Source organism: Triticum aestivum, chromosome 5A, assembly GCF_018294505.1.
Source record: "Triticum aestivum cultivar Chinese Spring chromosome 5A, IWGSC CS RefSeq v2.1, whole genome shotgun sequence".
Taxonomy (NCBI): Eukaryota; Viridiplantae; Streptophyta; class Magnoliopsida; order Poales; family Poaceae; genus Triticum; species Triticum aestivum.
The window spans coordinates 66,249,797-66,273,391 of NC_057806.1; the positions used below are offsets into that span (position 1 = coordinate 66,249,797).

Here is a 23,595-nt window from a genome sequence, read left to right on the forward strand (position 1 = left end):
GTGATTTTTTTTTCGGGTGCAGATGAGTCTGGGCACCGAAACGCTGCACTCAAACTAGAGAGCTTAGTATGTTACTTCCTCTGTAGTAATAATAGATTTAAGGGAGTGTCTAGGGCACATCTAGATGTGCTCTGGTTATTGCACATTTAAGTGAGTGAATCAAGCACAAAGAGAAAAAAAATATCCATACAAATCTCAACGTAAGATCAATGATATAGGACTTAGATGTGCAATACTTATGGCACATCTAGATGTGCTTTAGCAAAACCGTAGATTTAATTCTGGTGTTGTCTCAGTCCTTCTTGTCTATAATATGCCAATGATGTAGTATTACTGTTCAGCAACCTGATGCGGCTCTTCAGAAGCTTTCGGATTAGTCTATTTTATTACATGTTTGATATTCTTGATGACTTGGAACCACGGTCACACCAATCCGCCTCGCCAGTCTTTTGGATCTTCACGCCTTGCCCTTGCGCTGTCGACACCAAATATAAGGCGAAGTTGATACTGGCCGCGGCAAATGGACAGCCGATCTAGTCCACACAGGCCACGGGTGCGCCGTGTCAGCGAGGTCCCCATCCATGGCCTCAGCCATGTATGTAGAATAACAGCGACGGCATTCACCGGTCCAAGGCGAAGCAGCACTCAGCGAGGCGGACGATGAACCTGACCGACGTGGAGATTACTGCTGTGACCGCGACCCGCCACTGCGCATATCACAATTCATATCTTGTGTGGACACCTTTGATTCGATGAGTCTGCATCGTGTGGACCATCTGATTCGCAGGGTTACGTATCTTGCGGACTCTTTGATTCACGGGATTCTAATGACATAAGAACATGGTGAGAAATAAGTGATTTCATCGCTGTCAGTTCATCCTACATGATAGGATACCGTTGATTGCACCAAAGAAACGATATAGGAAATCACCTGTTTTTAAAAAGAAAAATTGGCATTAGGTGAAAAGTGCCCGGCAGGCGAAATGCAAGAGTTTCAAATCTTAAAAGATCAAACAATCTTTATACCGGAAAATCGCTTGGAAAGTCATACAAGATCCCTTTATATAAATATATAATAGAAGAAGCCCTCGGCACAAGTAGTAAAATAAGGGAGGTGATCAGGTGAAGTGCAGAGAGGCTTCATGGAGGCCCTGTCCAGCGGATCCACTCAGCACAAGTGCTCGCTTCAGCCTGCAACACATCCTCTTATTCTTCTTCCAGGACGACCCCCCTTCCTCTGCCCGTCGGTTAGTTATAAGCGTGCAGTGACAACAGGACAAGGTCACACCAATCATGCAGCTGACGCTCTTCAACTGCCTCTACCTGGCTTCCTCAAAGATATGGTATCACGGAACAGTGTGGCTTCAGAATTTCAGATCTGGATCACGTCCCGAATACGAAATTGAATTTTTCATCCTTTTTTTTTTGCAAATGACGCGTAAAAGTACGCACGAAATGATGTGCATAAGTCTTGCGACAAAAAAGGCATTTCTGCTGACTATATCAATTGCACCGTGTCCTGCGTTTCCGGTACTTGTATCAAGGAGTTAGGGAAGCTGCTAAGACTATGGACATGGAGCAAACCAGAGCTGAAATGAAAGTGAGGCTAGATACAAATCCCGTGTGCGCTTCGTCGCCACAGGGTATGCGCCATGCGGCTTTCTCCACAGGCGTGGCGTGGAGATTCTGGAGGGCCCACACACAGGGATCAGGACGGGTTTCCTTTCTCCTGTAACGGAGGAGCAGGTCTGGGCTGCCGAACTCAACCGTTGCGTAACCGCTGGCATCAAGAGGCTGCAAACAAATACGGCAATCAGCTAGGGGTTTTCTTCAGAAGCGTTCTACTATTAAGGAAGCAAAAAAACTGAAAGCCCGCACGTATTTAACGAGATTGAAAATTGTTTATACCAAATCTACACATGAGAAGCTGACCATGAATACAGGACAATACATAAAGCAGGGCTAGATGATAGAATCTTAAACATGATAGTGAATAGTCTGCTAGGGCCGAGTTTTCAAAAAGAAATAGCCTGCTAGGAGTTATTTCAGAGATATTTCAACAAAGAATCAAATAAGTAAGACCCAGGTATTTTTTTTATAAGCTTCGAAATTGTTTATTCTAAATATATGTACGAGAAGTTGACCATGATAAAGCCTTAAAAGGAAAAATATTTAGAATATTAATGTACAAGTCCAACTGTTATGGACATCCACCTTCTAGAACAAATGAAGGGCAAACATAAATAAACAGGACAATGAGGCAGAACTTTCATGACACCACATATATCTCAGGCATGTTTCCAGGCCGCAAGCTAGAAGATTCAAATGTAGGGTGGGGTATTTGGCCACCACCACAAATGTAGCTTTCTTTGCTTTTCTCGTTATTTCCTGGAGCATCCAATAATCTCTCCAACGCATTGTAGGGCATTCCAGATGCAAGTATGTACATTGCATATTTAAAGTCAGTGTGTTCCCTAGAAAAGGTAAATCAAATGTACTGAAATAACTTGGTTTCTATTTCACTAGCTACACTTTATGATCACATAACTGCAGTTACCCTTGTTTTACTTAATCCCTTGACACCATTCAACCTTCCATATTTTCTCAGAGGTGTGTACAATTTATGTAAGCAGGATAATATTAAACTCAACCTACAGAGATGAAAGCCAAAACACACAAATGTACAATGAATAGTGATTTTATGCATTCGTCTTATTTGTCTTCCTCATTTCTCCCTGTCTTTGTTGACTGTATAGCTGAAGTAAATTTATTGTCGCATGCAGTTTATCAGAAAATTAAATTTGCCAGATGTAGTCCATCTCCGCCACTATTCGCCAGTTTTAATATTCTTATGGAAAACTTTAGAAACCTTTTAATGTACATTTGTTACTTGTTAAACACGTGCCAAGCCTTCCTATCTCTACTCAATATTTGTAAGATGGTGACCTAGAGCAAAACTAAACAGAAATGAAGTTGCAAGATTTTTTCCTATCTCTGCTCAATATTTTTTACTTGAATGTTCTGCAATAAACACATGCCAAGCCTTCCATTATTGTGGGTCAACCTGACCCAAAATAAGTGTTTCGTATGTTGAGAGGTGTTATGAGCGGCATATATTACAGCCAGGCAGTTAGGGGCCTGGCCCAGTTATCTTATTGTGTTAGGGGCTTAGCCCAATTATATCATTAGGAGGATTATATAAACTCATGTAAGGACCCGTTTTGAGATTAAGCAAGAAGCAATCATTATTTGCTCGGCTTCCCGAAGGGAGACGGGAACCTAACCCTAGCCGCCTCCTGCCAACGCCGCCGCCTCTTCCCTCGCGCACGACGGTGCCCAGCCGCCGGCGACCGCGAGATCGCCCACGTCCAGCCCCCTCCTTCCCCTACAATCTCCGCCCTAGACCCAGTAGAACCCTAGTTTCTACCAATTTGGTACTCCCTCCGTCCGGAAAAGCTTGTCCCAAGCTTGCTCCTCAAATGGATGTACCTAGCACTAACTTAGTGCTAGATACATTCATTTGAAGGACAAACTTTTTCGGACGGAGGGAGTATCAGATAGCTCAGTTCCGATCATGTCTGCACCACCACCCACCCCATCGCTGCCCACCTCGCCGCTGCCCATCACCACCGCGCCGCCAATCCTCTCCACCACGCCGCTGACCCTCTCCACCACGCCGCTGTCCTCCCCACCCGAGCCGCTGGTCCCCACCTCCGGCGCCCCCACCGCCCAGCTGTCGGCGCCCTCCACCGCGCCGCCCGCCGCCATCTACACCCCAGAGGAGGTCACCGGGGTCCTCCACGCCCTCGTCACAGCGGTCCGGGAGATCCGGCTGTACTTGGCCAGCCCCTACAGGCCTCCGTCACCCCTGCCGCCACCGGTCCGCCAGCCCTGCCGTGGTACTCGCCGCACTCGGCGGTCTCCGCGCCGTTCGCTGCAGCCGCCGCCCGCCGCCACCCCGCAATGGCCGTCGCCGGTTCTCATGACGCCCCCCATGCAGCAGCCGCTGCTGCTGCCGCCGCCCCCGCCACCACCCCCATCTGGCCGTAGTGGCCATCGACGGCCCTTGCGGCTCCCGCCACGCCCATCGCCCACATGCAGCAGCAGCTGCAGCTTCATCCCGCCGCGTCCGTCGCGCCCATGCAGCAGCCGCTGCAGCCCCAGGCACCCCCGCCGCTCAGCACCGGGCCGGCGACGACCGCGCCGGCGGGCGTTCCGATCCAGCAGGTCCGGTTCCCACCCTCACCGTCACCGCTTCCGGCCTGGTTGGCCGGGTCGACGCCACAACCGGTCTACACTATGGCCGGGGAACAACCGGCGCCCACCCTGCAGTACGGCGGGCCCTCCGGCTCCGCGGGTGCCTACGCTGGCCTCGCAGGACCGTTGTTTCACGGGGGACCCCCGGTGCCCACCGACCCGGCATCATCCTCTTCGCTGCCCCGTACCGCCGAGCCGCACGCCCACGGGGGTCCGACTCTGACCCCGCCGCGCTTCGCCAAGCTCGACTTCGCCACCTACGACGGCACCAAGGACCCCCTCAACCGGCTCAACCAATGCGAGCAGTTCTTCCGGGGGCAACGGACACTCGTGTCGGACCGCACCTGGCTCGCCTCTTATCACCTCCGTGGCGCCGCACAGACGTGGTACTACGCCCTCGAGCAGGACGAGGGCGGCATGCCCCCATGGGAGCGTTTTCGCGAGCTCTGCCTCCTTCGCTTCGGACCACCGATACGCAGGAGCCGGCTGGCGGAGTTGGGCCGCCTCCCCTTCACCTCTACGGTGCAGGACTTCACCGACCGCTTTCAGGCCCTGGCGTGCCACACGCCCGACGTGACGGCTTGCCGGCGGGCCGAGCTCTTCGTTGGCGGTCTGCCAGATCATATCCGCGTGGACGTGGAACTGCAGGGACCCCAGGACCTTCAGACGGCCATGTATTACGCACACGCGTTCGAGCGCCGCGCGGTGGCCATCCAGCAGGCATCACCGTCCAGGGCCGCTAGGTCGCCACCCTGGCCGGATGTTCCCGCGCAGGGTCGGCCTGCTCAGGCTTCCGCGGCACCCCTCACCGCGACCGCAGCGCGCCCGTTCCGCCGGCTCACCTCGGCCGAGCTGCTCGAGCGTCGCCGCCAAGGGTTGTGCTTCAACTGCGACGAGCCCTACGTGCCCGACCACGTCTGCCCGCGTTTCTTCTACCTGGAGGTTGCGGACTACATGGAGGAGGAAGCCGCCGCCGCCGGGCTCGGTGACCTGCACGCCCCAGTTGCCGCGGAGGTGTTTGGTGACGGCTGATCACCTCGAGGAGTTCCGCAAAGCGCTTTCCCGCCTTCCAGCTCGAGGACGAGCTGTTTGTGTAGGCGGGGAGAAATGTTATGAGCGGCATATATTACAGCCAGGCAGTTAGGGGCCTGGCCCAGTTATCTTATTGTGTTAGGGGCTTAGCCCAATTATATCATTAGGAGGATTATATAAACTCATGTAAGGACCCGTTTTGAGATTAAGCAAGAAGCAATCATTATTTGCTCGGCTTCCCGAAGGGAGACGGGAACCTAACCCTAGCCGCCTCCTGCCAACGCCGCCGCCTCTTCCCTCGCGCACGACGGTGCCCAGCCGCCAGCGACCGCGAGATCGCCCACGTCCAGCCCCCTCCTTCCCCTACAATCTCCGCCCTAGACCCAGTAGAACCCTAGTTTCTACCAAGAGGATGCGTTGTTCAATATCCATCAGGGATATAATATGCATATAACCACCAGAACACTGTCCAGTACTTCAAATATCTACAGGAACTAGTTTACCCAAATTGAGAACACAATATTAGTGATACCTCTTTTATGATCACTTCCCGTATAAGAAGCATGCGCATTTGCGGACAGCAAGGACCAAATAGATCAAGTTGGCTGTTTGTTAGCACATATAGCTTATTTCAAAATTGGAAATTTAATGGGCCTCCTGATGGCACCCTTTCATCTTGCAGCCTTGACAGTTTTGTAGTTAGTTTAGCTTCTTTCCTTTCTCTTGTTTTTGTTTCATTTAGTTTTTGTTTGACCTATGCTTCGGGTTGGTGGCCTGCCAAACACGTACAGATGCATGTTTGAGAAGAAAAATAAACTTACTGGATATCTAGCATGGAGAGGAAGCTCTATTACAAGGTTATAGTCCATCGATGTGCTTGGCTTGAGATCAAAATGAATCTCAACAGCTGACCGGTTGGACAGAGCGGAGGGCAGTTCAAGGTTCGTGTCTCCAAAAACAGCAACATCGAGAAAAACTGCACAACAAAAATGAAAGTGAACATGACGCAAATGAGTAGTACCATAGTTGATTGGCCAGCTCAGAGTTTGGTTTCACCTTTCCGCTCAACAAAGTGCTGCAGCTCAAATGGGTCAGCAAATACACCACTCGGGAGCTTTTCAAGTATCACCAGATTGGCATCGTAACCATCAAGGAATTGTACCATGGCATCTTTGGAGTTACCAAATTTGATAGAATAGATCAAGCGGCGGTGGGAACCTTCGCCAACCAGCTGACGATTCACTTCTGAAAGCGTAGGCACATCAAGTTCATCAGCAAGTCCTTTACACAAGTCGGCGGTATCACGTACTTCGGTCAATTCACGATGCTCAGAGAGCTGGCTCGTCAAGGCATCGACATATGCGTCAGCAATGTACGTCCTAGAGCAAGGCATGCAGTTGACATATTGCTGGCTGCTGTCTGCCTGTTCAGAACAGGAGTCAGAAACTTGTCAACAAAATACTGTATTTAACAACTTGGAACAAAAGCACACCAAAATTCAAAATATGGCACCTAAAAAGTATGGCATGCCCTAATGTGCAAACAATTTTCCTAAAAAAACTGCAAACGAGGTACAGTTAATTACAACAGACCACTGAGCTCACAGGCAGCAAACTTAATCTAAATGAGATGACTGCTGCACATATCGTGCTGAGCTTTGTGGCTGAGTGAGGCTACATCACCAATGGCAAGACCATGGAAGCGTGGGAGCGTTGCGCAATCCATCTCTTGTCGAGCTACACATCGTACGGGCACCACAAGCCCCGGCCAACCCCAGCAGGCAGCAGCATGCCCAAAACTTGGTCGGGTTGCAGATTCCGCAGAAAATCGCACAAAAATGTTAGTACACACGCTCAAGGGTCCAGGCGAATCCGTTCCAACCCCCACGCACCTGCTTATCCGATGACGAAGCGTCGGAGATCCAAGCGGCGGCGAGAAGCGCCACGGCGAGCAAGCACGGCCCGCTCCCCACGGCCATGGAGATGGAAGGGAAGAATGGAAGAGGAGCCAGAAGCGGCCGGGGAAGGGCGCGGCCGGACGGGTTGTGGGTGCGTACGGCTGCGGCCTCGCGTACCGGATTTTCTTCTGTGGAGGCGATCTGGGGCGTGTGCCTCTTCCTTCTCCCTTCCCCTTCTTTCTTCCAAGCCTCCGAGGCATGAAGATGCAGGGATCTATGCGTGACGTTGAAACATGTTTTTTTTCACAAACTAGTCCCTATGAGCATGTTGTATGATGGAATTTTGCATACATGATCAGAGAGTCATCACCAGCTTAATTACAAACCATCAAATTCATCAATTTGGTCTTCTCCATTCCGTTTTTCATCTCGTTGAGCCAACACGCTTGAAAACAAAAATATTAGTATTTCCCAGATGACCATTTCTAAATCACTACAAACTACGAAGAACCATTTGATCAGACAAGGGATATAAAGATCTTGTCGAACGTTGACAAAGAAATGAATGTTCCTAATTTAACCTACACTATGGGCGACTCCCTCCGTTTCAAAATACTTGTCGTGGTTTTAGTTTAAATTTGAAACCAAGGGAGTATGATGGAACGAACACTTTGTGTATGGTACGTTCGTCGGTGCCCTTGAGAACTTATGAATAGCGCGCAAAATCCACTCGTGTACGGTGTATCTCGGTGCCCTTGAGAACTTATGAATAGGGCGCAAGCACTTGCTCATAGTGAAACAAAAATGAGCACGCAGTTGATAAGAACATTTTCCCCACAACTTATCCAAATGTTGTACTCCTGTATGTAAGATATGTTCAGCAAAGTTTGCCCTGTATACTGGCAATGTGAAAAACAACTATAGTACCTCTATATCTTAAGACTTACATGTATTATTTCACAGACAACAGGAAAATTTGCAAATATCTATACGGATAATCTTTCTTTCTCTTCTTATTACTTTACTGTAAACTAATCTTATCCTGTTGTATATATATGATGCATCTAATTCCACCAATAACCTCCAAAATATGCAGCCATGTTCACAAATTGGAGTAATGTCCTTCTCTTTACTTGAATGATCATCAATAAGGAAAAGACCCTGTCAGCCTCATATGATCAAGGGTGCTTCTCAAGCCATATTGTTCAACTGCCTGAATGCCTGCCCGAAAACCATCCCCATATTCCACGGATGAATCTGTTTCGATCTGATTCTTGATGAACGCCCCGAGTTTCTTCTCAAATTCTGTCTTCGCTCCCTTCTTTGAAGAGGTAGGAGCTGCCGACGAAGACGATGATGATGCCGAACTGGAAGCAGTGTTGCCACTAGCACCGGCGATGATTTCAGACTCAAGCCACAGGTGGGATAGGACTTGACAGATGCCTTCTTCAACCTGAGGGCTAAGAGATCTGTATCCTGCAGAAAGAAAGAAGGCGACGCTGAGAATAGGATGCAGATGCAAGTGAATCCAACTACAAATTTGTGAGCATGACTACATGTACCTTTAAGGCGAAGATATGCGTGCATCATCTCGTGAGCAAGGATGGAGCCAGTTTGCAATCTGGATGACAACTAAACTAATAAGGAAATCTATCTAGATACAATCCATACAAAAGAACTTCATGACAGATAATGACTTTCGAATAAGTAGGTCCTTAAGAACAACAATCTAGTACTCCCTCTGTCCCATAATATAAGAACGTTTTTGACACTAGTGTAGTGTCAAAAATGTTCTTATATTATGGGACGGAGGGAGTATGTGTTCATAGCAAGGGGAAATAAATTCTAGAACAATATACCTTGGTAGACCATACAGTATTAGGATGGCGGTCACTTCACACCGTCGGACCAGCTTGTATGGTCCTGTAATCATATCCATAATTCTGTTTCCTGGTCCAATTGTTGGTCTTTTTAAGATCTGGATGCATTAAATTGTCAGTACATGCAATTGCAGACTGTAAAATCTGCACATGCCTGCAATCAAATAAATTCAATAAGATGGCAGCATTTAGAAACTTACAGTTCTGACAATTTGTTCTTCAGAAAGGCATAGACCTCTGGTTTCAGGAAGGTGATGTCCCTGAGATGAAAGAAAATAAGAACAGATAAGTTGGGAGTATACAAAGCATTGTCTGCAAAATAACCAGATTATCATCCTACTTACACTTTTCTCAGCTTCCAATGCTTCATTCAGAGCCTGACGCTCAACCAAAAGTAATGGAACTTGCTGTTCTACTTTCATATTCAAACCTTCAAAAAATTCTTGAATGTCCATGTAAAGGTGTTGGCATTCAGGAGAGTCCATTGTTGCAGAAGTGAGACATTCCAAGCACAGTTTCCTCCCATCGTCTAATGTAATATATTTGATGTCCGTTGGCTGAATTTCAGGATGAAACGAAACAAATTACTCTAGATAATCTTCAAAGTCAAAGAAAAATAATCACAGATAGCTAAGCATATGAGGAATACATCACTATAAGAAAAGGAGTAATTGTAGAATTAATTGGAACAAATAATACAGCATACTTTCTGTTTATTAGTTTGTTAGATAAGCTTCTATCAAGCATTATATCAAGCCAGAGTTTCAAGATCCTGGCAATAAAAATCGCAGGTCAATGTTCAGAACCGAAATGATAATAAGTCATTTATTTACAATGTTGATTGTTCTACCTTTTTCTCACCCATTAACACTGATAATGAGCCATTATACTGGCACCAAGAACATTATTTTGATTGCTAGTGTTTTGTTGTTGAGGCATCTTGTAATGGCCGTCTAATCAGGTGTTGCCTTGTTGATGGGGCGCTTAGTTGCATTTGCCTAGTCTTATCTCTTATGCATGTATTTGGTCCTTTCTATCAATGCATCAACACAAAAGCTTTTGCGTCTTCTCAGAGGAAAAAAATTATTTAACCTTCACTATTTTCCAAATTTTAATGAAAATTTTCTGGTTACTTCCAGTAACAGGAACCAGTCAACCTGGACGAATTGGTCTGGTTGGTTATAAAATCCTTATTTACCTCCATTCTTTCACAGCTGCAACACCTAGGAGTGCCATCATCTTCATGGGAAGGGCAGTACTTTTGCATCCAAAAAGGATGTGCTCGGTATTCGATCAGGCCATTCTTATTTGTCGGAATCTGGGGAAGAAAATGCAATAACCACGATTCAATGCCCAGATCAAGAATTTAACTCTAGCCAACACTTTCATGCTCGTTTTCTCAAGAAAATAATTGAATGATTATCCATAAACATGGATGGCAAACACTCACAAAGTTCTTGCAGACATCACATTTTGGATGAAAAAAATCTTTATAGCAGGATTTGTGGTATGGCTGGTCTTCATGCATGGCGAACTACACAGTAAAAAGATTAGCATCAATTATTTAATCTAATTGAAGCATGGCACGTGGTGATATAGTAGGCTTATATACCTCATACTCTGATATGGGCTTATTGCAAGCATAACATTTGAAGCACTGAGGATGCCAAACTTCATCCATACAACTAAGAAAACGCCCATGACCAATTGGCTTTCTGCATCCAGCACAAGTCCTACACAAGTAAGAAACAGCTATGAATAGAAGCACACAATAGTAGGTTCTTCTGATCAAGTTAAGATCGGCATCCAAACTACTGTTAGTGTGATGGTGCTTGTAACAAGTCAAAAAGATGAGATAGCCAATTTGCATACTATGGAGCTAATCATGCTGTGCTTTATGAGAAATGCTAGCATATGTGTAGAGCTAACCATTCCGCAATTTCATGAAACCTGCAAGCTGATAGAAAGTACCAAGGACTGACCCTCGTTATGACTTACTTTCCTTTCACCATTTATGTTCGATTCAATCACCAAATCAGCACTTTTGAGCTTCCAAAAGGAGAAAGGGGCTCACAGTGTATCAGGTGAAGAAACATACTACATACCAAGAATATTTCCGAATAGAACACGTGTTGAGAAAACAAACGGAAAACAACTTATGATATTTAAAATTACAACATTGCTTAAAAAATTGAAATATCCAACAAACTGTAGCATCCAGTAGTCACCTGAATCCACTTGAGGGTAAGACAGGCTGATGTGGCTCCCTTGCTGGGATACTCTCTGATGGAACATTCTCAACAGGAGCATTTTGACGAGGAGGAGACTCGGTATTAAGGCTCTCCTGGAGAGCCCGTGCAAGTTGCTCATCTTCCTCCAAACTATAATCAGGATCTGCATTAAAATAAACTTATGAAAATTGTAAAGAAAAAAAAGGAACAACTTTTACTCAGTAACTGACTGTACTAGATTTCCATATCGGCGGTCACTGCCCCCAAGGAGATTATATTTATTCATAATATAAGACAAGAATAGTCAATAACAAATAGAATGCACAAAGAGGCAAGAGGATAAGAATGGCTTGGATAATACTAACCAATAGCCTTTCCCTTATTCGGATCTTGCTCTGCTAAGGATAATGCAATAGCACGAGCTATATCTTCACTGTCGCTCTCATCATATGCATCCTACATCAATCATGACGAGCAACTTGAATAGCCATTCTTTGTTATAACAGGAATATGCATTCAATATGTTCATAACTAGCTTGTTTAAACTTCTATCAAATGTGTCTATGCTTCCTTGTGTAGACAGGTTATGAACAAGAAAGAACTAGCTACAATAAAAGTAGAAAGGATAAATGACTGGGAAGTATATGTATATGGATAGATAGTGAAGTAAATGACAAGAAGCTAACTCTGGTATGCTCAGATTGGTTGCCTTCATGCCAGTGGCCATCATAATGACCCCTTGAAACTCTGTTTACTGAGCCTTTAAATATTTTGTTTAACCAACCCATGATCTGGAGCTTATATGAGGATCAAATTTCTTTGAGCCTGCAACCGGGAACAGGGTGAATTCAGAAACAGAACTTGTTGAGACCTTCATAATGACGTGCATTAATTTGCGTTGCAGTGGCAGATCTTGACTTCAGTAAGACAAGGCTAGCATCTATGCATTATGATACGAGCCACATCGAACAGAAGTTATCGGTGACGAACCGCACCACGAGTTCAATAACAAGTTTCGGTCTGAATTCCCACGAGGAAACAAGAACAAAATAACAAGAACAATAACAAACAGAATGCAGCAGAGCAACTCTGTATCAGTTACATTTGACATACCTGGAAAACCTCTGAGAACTTTCACTTAAGCAAAATGCTGGTGCAGTGCTCCAAAACCAGCTATTTAGACTCCTTGGCAGTGAGTGAGGCCAACCCAGATCATACTCCAAGCACGTTAGGTGATGACCTGATATTTTTCTTCACAAGTCACCTAACAGGGGGGAAGAAATTATTCAATGAGAAAGAAAATATTCTTTGTGATCAATAAGAGCAACCAATGGTCATACAATCAGACAAAAAGACAGGTGCATTTCTCTAAGTATTATAGGCCATTAGGACCACACAGTGACATGATCACTAGCAAGTGGCAACCAAATTATCCGGCAAGATTCGCAATCATCGGTGAGCCCATGTTTCTACATTACTGGTGAAAGGGGTAGCATGATTAGACAGAGAAAATACTCTTGTGATCAGATCATCAGAAGGTGGTATCAGAATCAACTGGATTTTGCTTATCACTTGTCAATTCGATCGAATCCGAGGGTCGAAGGCCAAATTAAATTCTAGCAGAGAGAAACATGCCCAAATTGGAAGCAAAACTTCTGAGACGAACAGAGGGCAATTCGAATTTTGGACTGAACAACAAGAAAATCAAGAACAACTGAGATCAAAGCTCGGACACCAGATCAAAGAAGAAGACCAACATAATCTAATCAGTAAGCCCCATCGCGGAACAGCGCCGGAGCCACAAAAACCTGAACAGTTCAGCGAACTACCTTTGGACTCGACGCCGAGGAACCCGGGAAAGAAAGAGCGTCGGATTCTGCCGGCTCGATCGCCAAGAAGGGGGGCCAACTAACTACCGGAGAGACGGGCGAGCCACCGGTGTCTTGCGCTCGACGGCGCCCGCGGGGAGGGGGGATAAAGAGAGGAGAGGCCGCGAGAGAGACGCGAGAGCGGGCGACCAGTAGGCGGCCGGGGCGGGGGAAGAGGACAAGCGGGGTGGGAGCAAAAGGGAACAAATGCGTGACATGGACGGGAAGGGAGCGGAGGTGGTGGTGGAGGTGGAGGAGGTTGCCCGGGTCAAAAAGGGAGGAGGGGAGGTGACGTCCGCCTCGCGCCACCCCCATCCCCGCCCAGCGCGGCGCCGCGCAGCTGGCACAGCGACGTCTTGCTCGCGCGCTCGTGCGCGCGGCGGGTGGCACGGGACGGGAGGCGCCCACGCCCACATGGGCGGTGCGCGGCGGCGCATTCCGTCGAACGCGCCGCGGGCGTCATGCCGAGAGGGAGAGGGAATCCGCCCGGAGGAGGGACGGGGAGGTGAGAGGAGGCGGAGTGGCAGAGTGGCCGCTGGTTGACTTGTTTTTTTCCTTCCCAACGCGGTCACGCTTGAGCAGTTTATTACTACTCCCTTTTTTTGTACAAGACCAATAGAAAGCAAAGGCAACCACTCCCTCGTTTTAAAAATAATTCAATTTTTAGGATTGTGCCAAATCAAACTTTCTTTTTGACCAAGACTGAAAAAAATCTATAAACATCTACAATATCAAGTCTATATGATCTGAAAATATATTTCATAATGAATTGGTTCAGGAAAATTTGGTGTTGTAGATGCTAACTTGTTTCTATATAGACTTGGTCAAACGTAATGAAGTTTGACTTTGAAGAAAATCTGAAACTTCAATTATTTTAAAACAGAGAGAGTAGTACTAAATAACACGACTAATTGTTTAATTTGAAAATGTCTCAAAATATAAGGCGTGCTTCATTTTAAAAAATGAATTTGCGAATATGTTTAGTTTGTAAATGTCACTAATGTAATTTCTTGTTCTCCCTAATATGTGATTTTTTATTATAATTTTAGTTTATAATATATATATATATATAAACACAAAAAATACAAAGACAAATACAATGCTGGTATTCTTGCAAGCTTGAACAAATATACTTTTGCATGTGCCAAAGTTTTAAATGGTCAACATTTAAAAAAACTAGCCTCCTCGTTTGTTTGCACTATAGAAAATACCAAACTCGCAAAGTTTTCAATATAAATCAATAAAAAATAGACAGTAAAATGAAAAGGGGCAATGTTGCCCTCCCGCAAGTTTAAAAAATACATCACACACATCTATAATATTAATCTGCAGCCAGCATAGCAAGTTTTACCAACAAATCATTGTGCAACCTTGAATATAAGAGCAACCATGGAATTTTTGCAATTTTGGCATGAAAAAGGAATTTTTGCAAGACTTCGGCCAACATTACACACCACAATGTAATCCTCAATACTCTTGGATTCCACCCTTGACTATTTTTAATAGGTTACCCCAAAGATTTTTTAATCTTCTCAATCCCTTCTTTCTTTTCCTTGCTCTTGGCTTCTCCGCAATATACTCTCATCATTCAAATTATGCCAAGTTTATAAATCACAACAACTTTGCCGTCAGGACCCCCCCCCCCAAAGGTTGTATTTCTTGTTTTCTACATGGTCCAACATATTGCAACTAAACCAGAGAGTATTAATTTGCGTTAATTAACTGGAAAGGAATTTAGCTAGCCCCCCCCCTCCCCCCACACACACACACCATCCCATCAATAAATCAGGCATTTCTGGTGATGCCTAGAGCACAATTTGTCACTTTCCAAGTTAGTTTCGCCAAGACAACCAAACAACAAGTGATGTATTGTCTTTGTTTGGCAACATAAATGACAATTTTCATTTTCACCCCGCCCTCTCTTGATCGGGTTATATGTGGTTAAGATGTTATTCCTAAGCATTAACCACAAAGAAAACATTGATCTTGAGAGGGATTCATTACTTGAAGATGCAACACCCCTAAGCCACCATGATCTTTTGACAAGCAAACGATAAGCCAATTAACTATATGGTATTTCCTTTTGTGTTCCATTTCCTTCCAAATGTTGTCCAGTACACCTTTTGGGGCTTCCGGGGAGGAATGTATATTATTTAGGCATGAGTTAGTTAGGGGCACTCTATCACTAGTAGATCGAACATTTCCTTTCCACCATACCATTTCTTATCAATCTTCTCTTCGACGTGGCCCCATTGAGTATTTTCACATCAATGGGCGTTCCTAAGTACTATATGTGTATTTTTCTAATAGAACAACTTGGTGATTCCATGTTTCAACATTAGTGGTGAAAGGGACAACATGATTAGATAGAGGAGATATTCTTGCGATTAGAAGGTGGTCTCAAAATCAACTGGATTTATGCTTTTCACTTGATCAATTTGATCATAATATAAGAGTGGAAGTCCAAACACTACCAAAGTTCGTCATGCCCAAACAGAAGCAAAGCTTCTGAAATGAATAGAGGCCTTATAACAGGAATAGAGGCCAATTCAGATTGACTCAACAATAAGAAAATAAAAAACAACAAAGATCAGAGCTTGGGCATGAGATTAAAGAAGAACATCGACATAATCTAATAACTAAGCTCCATCGTAGAACAACATAAAAGCACAAAATTATAAACCGTCCACCAAACCTTTGGAGTCGGCGTGGGGGAACCCTCGGAAGAAAGAGCGTCAGATCTGCAGATGGATGGATCACCAAGAAGAACTGGGGCAAAAGGTCAACTACTGGAGAGACGGGCGGACCCCTGGTGTCTTGAGATAGACGACGCCCATAGGGAGGATAAAGAGATGAGAGGCCGCAAGAGAGATGTGAGAGCGGGCAAAAAGTAGGCGGCCAGGGTAGGGGAAGACGACAAATAGGGTGGGAGAAGGAAATGAATGTGTGACATCAAGGGAAGAAAGGAAAAGGGAGGAGGTTGTTGGGTCAGAAGGCGGAGGGAAGGTGAAATCCGCCTTGCGCCGCCCACCCTAGTGCGGCGTGGTGGAGCTGGCGCAATAATGTCACGCTAGCATGCTCGGTCACGTGGCGTGTGGCACGTGAGGTGGGAGGGGAAGTGTGCAATGGCGACACATTCCGCCGAACACATCACAGGTGTCATGCAGAAGGAATCACCCGAACAAGGGACATAGAAGCGAGATGAGGAGTCACGATATCTGTGGGTTAACTTTTTTTTTTTCATTCCAACACTGACATGTAAGCAATTATTACAAGACTCCGCATCTCAAAATATAGGACATGTTAAATTTCAATTTTTATTATCTCTAATATAGGACTATAATTTAACTTGCACTATATAGGAATTGTCAAAAAAAACTTACACTATATAAGAAGAATAGGGCAACGATATGCTACAAAAATATCAATGTACAACAACTTAGAATAATGTCACCACAAAAGGGGGTTAATTTGGTATATGCGAATGTCATAACAACATTTATCAAAGTATCCAAGTCTTAGTAGTAGTATTCTTTTCTAGGTTTTCCTTTTTTCCCGAGGAGAATTCTGAATACCTAAAGTTGACAATGACATAGTATATCGAATCACCCCTTATCGCTACTAAACTGATAATTTATTTATTTTTATTTTTTGCGAAAAGCATCAGATCTATTATAAAAGTTCACCTGGACTGATAATTTCTTAATTCTTTGTTGAACAACTCAGTAGTAAGATTAGCCTAGTTTTTTGGCTTCTACATTTATGTGTGGTGATTTTAATTTTCCTCATATTTGACTACAAAATTCATTTCTCATTTCGATTAAACTAGTTTCATTGTTGTCCAGATTAGTGTAGTTCACGGTTTTGAATTATTATGTAGTTACGTTGTGGTATTGCTAAGTCTAAAGTAATACACAAACATAGATGCAAGATTTTACATTTAGGAATGTGCAACTCACAATGTTGCACAGTTAGGCCTCCTTTGGTTCATAGGGTAGAGAAATCATAGTAATAGGGAAGTCATAGAAAATGAGATGACATGCATCTCAAATCCTATGAGTAGAAATAGGAAAAGAGATGTCCTTTGATTCGCACCATAGGATTTTTTCCATTGACTCTAGGCTAATGTTTATTTTCCTATGAAATATGGAGGATAGGAAGAATCCCTTCATAGGAATAGGATTTCATTCTTACAAACTGTTGACACCAGATTTTGGCATGGTCACGAATCTGGGTTCGTATGCAAAGGTTAGAGCAACACTTCGCGGGCCAGCCCTGAGTGAGAAAGTATTCGGCCTTTGCCGGCTGAATGAAACCTTGCCGGGGTAAAATCTTGCCGATGTGAGGGCTTGCCGGCGGAGAAGCTTGCCGGTGTGAAAAGCTTGCCGGCGGAGAAGCTGGCCGGTGTGAAACCTTGCCGGGGAGGAAAGCTTGCCGGGGGGAAAAGCTTGCCGGGCGAAGACCTTGCCGGGGCTGAAAAGCTTGCCGGGAAAGAGCTTGCTGGGTGGAAACTGTCAAGGCCAATCCGACCAGAAGCTGAAGATGGGCTCAAATGATTATCTAGATGGACTCGAATGAAGAAGTGTTCAGCATGAAAGTTATTCCTAACGTCGAAACGGTCAACTTTGCTTTTGGAGTCATCATCATCCGACATAGTATACGACCTGTAGAGACGCTACAAGAGTCGGATGGTCCAGTCAGCTACATGACCGAGTCCGACTCGAAATTAAAGATGACCCCGTGGAGTATTCAAGATGGCCTTAGTTGGAAAAGTGATCAATATACGGATTGTTGGCCTCATCGAAGCGTACAAAATTGATATTTGAACCGTCTCCATCGGAAGTCATATGCAGATTCCACGGCCTGCGCAAGGAGCAAGACAGAAGATTGGATCAGATTCGGGCTGAATCCAAGTGGGACCAGAACTAGGACTCTAGATCGTGAATTGATGTAATTTTCTTGTAAGGAAAGCCTAGATGAATCCTTTGCTTGTACGGGAAGTCCAGCCGCCTCTTATATATGTTGGGGGTGACGGCCGATTGAACAACACACAATCGAACAAATCAATATACTACTTTTTCATCTACGTTTTATCTCTCCACCGTTTTTCTCTCTCGTTCTTCGCTGTTCTTCGTGTTTGAGACCTGCGAATCTCGAGGCTCTAGGGGCGAGCGAATCGACCTAGGGCAACCCATAGCCGCCGCAATCCCCGACGGGGTCCCTCCCGGGTGCGCGGGGTTTCGGGTCTGCAAAAGCGCTCGCCGACTGTCTTGCGTATCGCGCTGTCGGTCGGGTCTCCTTCGACGTGAGCTGCGGTGCATCACCCCCGGCGTCGAGGGTACACGTGACGTGTTCGTGTGTCAACACACTTTTTGGCGACTCCACTGGGGATCGAAGATCAATCGTCATCATCCACCATGTCTGATATTCCCAAGCCATCTGAGGTAGACGCCGATAACATCATTAAGCCCAGTCTTGATGAGATATCGGCCGATCATCGCCAAGTTTATGAGGAGTACAAGCAGACGTGCGAGGAGAAGGACTTGCAGGAGTTCTTTGCAAAGTTCAAGAAGGATCGCCAAGGCAACATCACTCCGATTGAAGAAATCAAGTTCCCTCCTCTTCAAGTCGAGCAGGTTAAACCCTCTGTAAGTACTGCCTTTTCTCCTGAGCAGTGGGCTGAGATTGAAAGTCGTATTGCTGATGGTAACAATCTAGTCTACCAAACTTTCATAGAAAATACTAATGCTCAGAAGAATACATCTCACTCGTCTAGTGGTAATGATGGTGTAGCTACTAGTGTGCAAAACCCTAATCTGGCTTTACCTATTGCATCGGCGCCTCCCGTGCCGATGGCTTATTATCCTACCCAAACAAATCAGATTGTGATTGCACCCATCAATCCTATTATGAGCATGCCAGGTTCGGTGGCAACGCCGAACCAAACCCTACCTACAGCTACAACCACTCGGCCATTACCGAACTATAGTTCGGCATACGTGCCACAGTTCATACCTACTGCTAGTAGTCCTACTCCTCCTATGCCGCTGCCACAAGTTGCATCATCCGCTGTGGATGATGGTCTAGCTAATCTTAGAGAGGAGATGGCTAAGATGCTTCGAGAGAATTTTGGAGTTGAGTTACCTCGGAATCGGATTTACCAAAAGCCGTACCCCGAGTACTTTGATGCCATCCAGTGCCCTCCGGGATATAAGATTCCAGATTTTGTTAAGTTCAATGGAGAGGGCACAAAAACCACATTGGAGCATGTTAGTTAATACTTGGCACAATTAGGTGAAGCAGGCTCACTAAATGAGTTGAAAGTGCGGTTATTTCCTTTATCATTAACTAGTACCGCATTTTCATGGTTTTCTTCTTTACCACATGGTTCCATTCGGGTTTGGTCGCAGCTAGAGCAGAAGTTTCATGATCACTTTTATAGCGGCGACAATGAACTCAAGTTGTCACATCTAACATCGGTTAAACAGAAGCATGATGAATCGGTCTCTGATTACGTCAAGAGATTCAAAGAAACAAAAAACCGGTGTTTTAGTTTGGTGATAACCGAGAGGGACTTGGCAGACCTAGTGCTGAGTGGTTTGAGAACTCCCATTAGAGAAAAGCTAGAAGGCTACGAGTTCTTAAATATCAACCAAGTCTTACAAAGGGCTTTGGCTCAGGAAAGCCGAAGCAAAGACCTCAAAGAAGTGCATAGATACAAAGCCGATCGTCCAAAGATGAATATGGTGGAATATGATAGTGATCACTCGGACGATGAGGGTGATGTTTTTTCTACTGAATTTGTTTGGCCATCTAAGGCCAAACCCTTTACTTGCAATGATCTGAAACCGATTCATAAGAATCGTGATGAAGAGATAAAGTTTACTTTTAACATTGCTAAGTGTGATAGAATATTTGATGCTTTGCTGCAGGCTAAGATTATTAGAATATCTCATACTTTACCACCGTTTGAAGAGCTAAAACGGCGTGCTTATTGCAAGTATCGTAATTCTTTTTCTCATGCTACTAACGATTGCAATGTTTTTTGACGACAAATACAATCAGCCATTAATGCGGACGATTGAACTTTTCTGAAATGCAAGTTGATAAACAGCCTTTTCCAATGAATACCATGGATTTGGAGGGAAAGAAGCTACTCATTCGGCCGGAGGTTGCCGAATCTGCTAATAAAGCTAATGTCATTGTTGGTGAACCCAGGAAAGACAAGGAGGGCGACAAGGTCTTGGGGAGACAGGTTGTGCTTGACAAGCAACCCTGTGGCAAGGAGACAATCAAAATCACCATCAAGAATCCTACACTCGGGGGGCAACCGCAAGCGCAAGAAAATACTCATGTTAAATTTGTCAAGCCCAAAGGTCCAGAAGTTGGCAAGTGGAAGACAAATGAAGCTAAAGTGCAGCGCAAGAAAATCAAGCCAACTTTTGATATGTTGTTGTCCAAGTATGCCAATCATGTAGCCGGTTCTAGCTCTAACCGGTCACCAAATTTGAAGCGCTCAAGGTCACCTCCTCGGGAAGAATTTCAGCATCATGCAAGGCCATATGGGTCGTGGGCGCCGGGACCATGGGTACCGCCTCTCTCCTATGTACCATATTACATGGGAGACTTCAATGGAGGATGGTGGCAGCCCCCAATGGCCCCTTATGCTTTTCATCCGGGTTGGGCAGAACAAAGGAGGCCCGTTTGTGAGAGACTTTCTTATCCCACACGAGGCCGTTTGAACAATGGTGTCAATCGGCCAGTGCAAGATAATCAAAAAAGGGTCGGCAAGCAAGAATGGTGTGTTAAATCGCCAAGTGCTGCAATGGTCGAGTCAAGCAAAGGCAAGGAAAAAACCGATACCGACTCACTCATCTTGGGCTCCGAAACATTCGCCATACAACAGCCGATATGCATAACGATCCAACTGAGCCGATACTTGCTATCGCGCCAAAGTGCTTGGCTAATGACCTTGAAGGAAACACCAGCCAAGTAAAGATGAGAGATCCTAAATACACTCAGCCAAAGTGCTGTCCTCCAGGGCTGACAAAAACACAAAAGAGGAAACTACAAAGGTTAAGGAGTCAAGAGATGACAAAACAAGAAGCCGAGAAGCAAAGGGATAAGTTGTTCAATGACACTCGACCCATGGTGCCTACAAAACAAGTGTGGAGGCCTAAGCAAGTACAAGGTGCAGTTGCTTCTACACCTATCACAGCAGCACCTGCGCCACCAAAGGAGGACGATGCGACAGCTATTACATCGTCTGCGACACTTCTTGCTTCTCCTTCACTTGGACAAATTTCAGAATCGGTGGATGCACTTGAAGAAGAGGATGATATGTTGGACTATGAGTCTACGCCGGTTCATGAAGGTATGGATATCAATATGGTGTATTACTTACCTGCTGAGTTTCGAGCCGTAGATGAGGAAGGGGAGGTGGCTCAGCTGGATTTTGGCCCTAAAAATGCAATATTCGAGAAGCCAAAAGACCCAGTAATGCATCTGAAACCGTTGTATCTCATAGGTCATATCAATGGATCACCGCTCACTCGGATGCTTGTTGATGGTGGTGCTGTGGTGAATCTTATGCCGTATTCGGTCTTCAAAAAATTGGGGCTGCATGATGAAGAGTTGATAAAGACCAACATGGTGCTCAATGGATTTGAAGGCAAAGAGAAAACTGAAGCCAAAGGTGTGATGTATGTGGAGCTCACGGTGGGAAGTAAAACTTTGGCTACCGCATTCTTTGTCGTTGAGGTGCAAGGTAACTACAATGTCATACTAGGCCGTGATTGGGTTCATGCGAACCAGTGTGTGTCGTCCACTATGCACCAGTTTTTGATCCAGTGGGTTGATGATGAAGTGGAAGTCATTCATGCAGATAACTCGGCCTGTGTTGCTTTGGCCGAGGCATCAGTGGATTGGCAACACCCAAATGCTACTTGCTTGACGGGACGTGACTTGTCAGAGTTTGATTTTCTCAGCGCAACCAAGAATGGTTTCGTGCCCGTCTCTTTAAAGCCGACTGAATGCAATCGGCTCCAAGGTATGATATGCTTAAATGGATCCTAACTCAGAGTGGTTACAAAAGCGACTTGTAGAATATCGGTCCAATGAGAACGGTATGTATGAGTCCATAGAAGAGTTAGATGATATGGATAAATTAGGACAAGGTTTTACATCGGCCGATCCATTAGAAGAGATAGATATAGGAGATGGTTCAACTCCTAGGCCGACATTTGTAAATGCAAATTTAAGAGCCGATCATAAAGCTAAGTTGATCGAGCTGTTGAAAGAATATGTCTGTTGCTTTGCGTGGGAATATCATGAGATGCCAGGTTTAAGCCGAGAGCTAGTGGAGCATCGGTTACCTATAAAGGCTGGTTTTAGACCATATAAACAATCGGCCAGAAAGTTTAATCCAAAAACATATGACCGGATCAAGGAAGGGATCAGTCGTTTGCTTAAAGCTAATTTTATTAGACCTTGCAGGTATGCCGAGTGGATTTCTAACATTGTCCCAGTGGAAAAGAAAGGATCCGGCAAGTTGAGGGTGTGCATTGACTTCAGAGATCTGAATAGGGCTACACCCAAAGATGAGTATCCCATGCCAATAGCCGATATGCTTATTAATGTTGCTTCTGGACATAAAGTTATTAGCTTTCTAGATGGTAATGCCAAATACAATCAAATTTTTATGGCCGAAGAGGACATGTCCAAGACAACTTTTCATTGCCCTGGTTTTCTTGGTTTATTCGAGTGGGCAGTGATGACATTCGGATTAAAAAATGCTGGCGCCACATATCAAAGGGCTATGAATTTGATTTTTCATGATTTACTCGGTGTCATACTTAAAGTCTATATTGATGATATTGTTGTCAAATCGGACACTTTTGAATCTCACTTGGCCGATTTGCATTTAGCTTTTGAAAGAATGAAAAACTATGGACTAAAGATGAATCCTTTAAAGTGTGCATTCGGTGTGTCAGCTGGTAAGTTTTTGGGCTTCATTATCCATGAAGATGGCATAGAGATTGATCCCAAAAAGATAGAGGCCATACAGAAAGTGGAAGCTCCAACATGCAAGAGAGATATGCAAAAGTTCCTTGGCAAGGTCAATTACTTGAGGAGGTTCATAGCTAATCTGTCAGGGAAGGTTGATGTGTTTACTCCTATCCTTCGGTTAAAGAATGATGTTGATTTCACTTGGGGGGCAAAACAGCAAAAAGCATTTGATATGATCAAGAATTATTTGTCCACTCCTCCGGTGATGAAAGCACCCAAGCATAGGGAACCCTTCATGCTTTACATTGCAGCAGAGGAAGGAGCTATTGGTGCTGTTTTGACTCAAGAAACTAAAAGAAAAGAGCATGCTATTACATATTTGAGCAGGCGCTTATTGGACGCCGAGACAAGGTATACATTTA

The 23,595-nt window shown here is 45.0% G+C and overlaps 2 protein-coding genes across 4 annotated transcripts; both read right to left on the bottom strand.

The window, feature by feature from the left end:
• Positions 1-1,399: 1,399 nt before the first annotated feature.
• LOC123102332 (phosphatidylinositol-glycan biosynthesis class X protein) lies at positions 1,400-7,487 on the bottom strand. 2 transcript variants are annotated; one of them, XM_044523638.1, is made up of 4 exons: positions 7,181-7,487; positions 6,346-6,712; positions 6,111-6,265; positions 1,400-1,794 (listed from the first exon to the last, which is right to left on the bottom strand). In XM_044523638.1, exons 1-4 carry the CDS (start codon positions 7,265-7,267, stop codon positions 1,540-1,542), a joined length of 864 nt encoding a protein of 287 aa, XP_044379573.1. In that variant the 5' UTR covers positions 7,268-7,487; the 3' UTR covers positions 1,400-1,539. The 2 variants fall into 2 exon arrangements, with proteins under 2 accessions (XP_044379573.1, XP_044379574.1); XM_044523639.1 differs by lacking the exon at positions 7,181-7,487 and adding an exon at positions 6,972-7,162.
• Positions 7,488-8,014: 527 nt separating this feature from the next.
• On the bottom strand, positions 8,015-16,047 carry LOC123102333 (protein DA1-related 1). Of its 2 annotated transcripts, none has more exons than XM_044523641.1 (13): positions 15,861-16,047; positions 12,411-12,561; positions 11,984-12,122; positions 11,663-11,753; positions 11,295-11,460; positions 10,679-10,799; positions 10,517-10,600; positions 10,265-10,384; positions 9,411-9,623; positions 9,267-9,326; positions 9,046-9,164; positions 8,749-8,807; positions 8,015-8,662 (listed from the first exon to the last, which is right to left on the bottom strand). In XM_044523641.1, the coding sequence occupies exons 3-13, from the start codon at positions 12,083-12,085 to the stop codon at positions 8,331-8,333; spliced, it is 1,467 nt and encodes a 488-aa protein (XP_044379576.1). In that variant the 5' UTR covers positions 12,086-12,122; positions 12,411-12,561; positions 15,861-16,047; the 3' UTR covers positions 8,015-8,330. The 2 variants fall into 2 exon arrangements, with proteins under 2 accessions (XP_044379576.1, XP_044379575.1); XM_044523640.1 differs by lacking the exon at positions 15,861-16,047 and adding an exon at positions 13,127-13,665.
• Positions 16,048-23,595: the final 7,548 nt, after the last annotated feature.

Excerpts from the sequence above, each read along its gene's own strand:
- LOC123102332 (XM_044523638.1), bottom strand. The coding sequence starts at position 7,267 with ATGGCCGTGGGGAGCGGGCCGTGCTTGCTCGCCGTGGCGCTTCTCGCC. Across the intron at positions 6,266-6,345 it reads GCACTTTGTTGAGCGGAAAG|TTTTTCTCGATGTTGCTGTT; the intron begins GTGAAACCAAAC and ends TTTGTTGTGCAG. Across the intron at positions 1,795-6,110 it reads CTCTCCATGCTAGATATCCA|CCTCTTGATGCCAGCGGTTA; the intron begins GTAAGTTTATTT and ends ATTTGTTTGCAG.
- LOC123102333 (XM_044523641.1), bottom strand. The coding sequence starts at position 12,085 with ATGGGTTGGTTAAACAAAATATTTAAAGGCTCAGTAAACAGAGTTTCA. Across the intron at positions 10,385-10,516 it reads GTGATGTCTGCAAGAACTTT|ATTCCGACAAATAAGAATGG; the intron begins GTGAGTGTTTGC and ends TTTCTTCCCCAG. Across the intron at positions 9,624-10,264 it reads GCAGCTGTGAAAGAATGGAG|CCAACGGACATCAAATATAT; the intron begins GTAAATAAGGAT and ends CCTGAAATTCAG.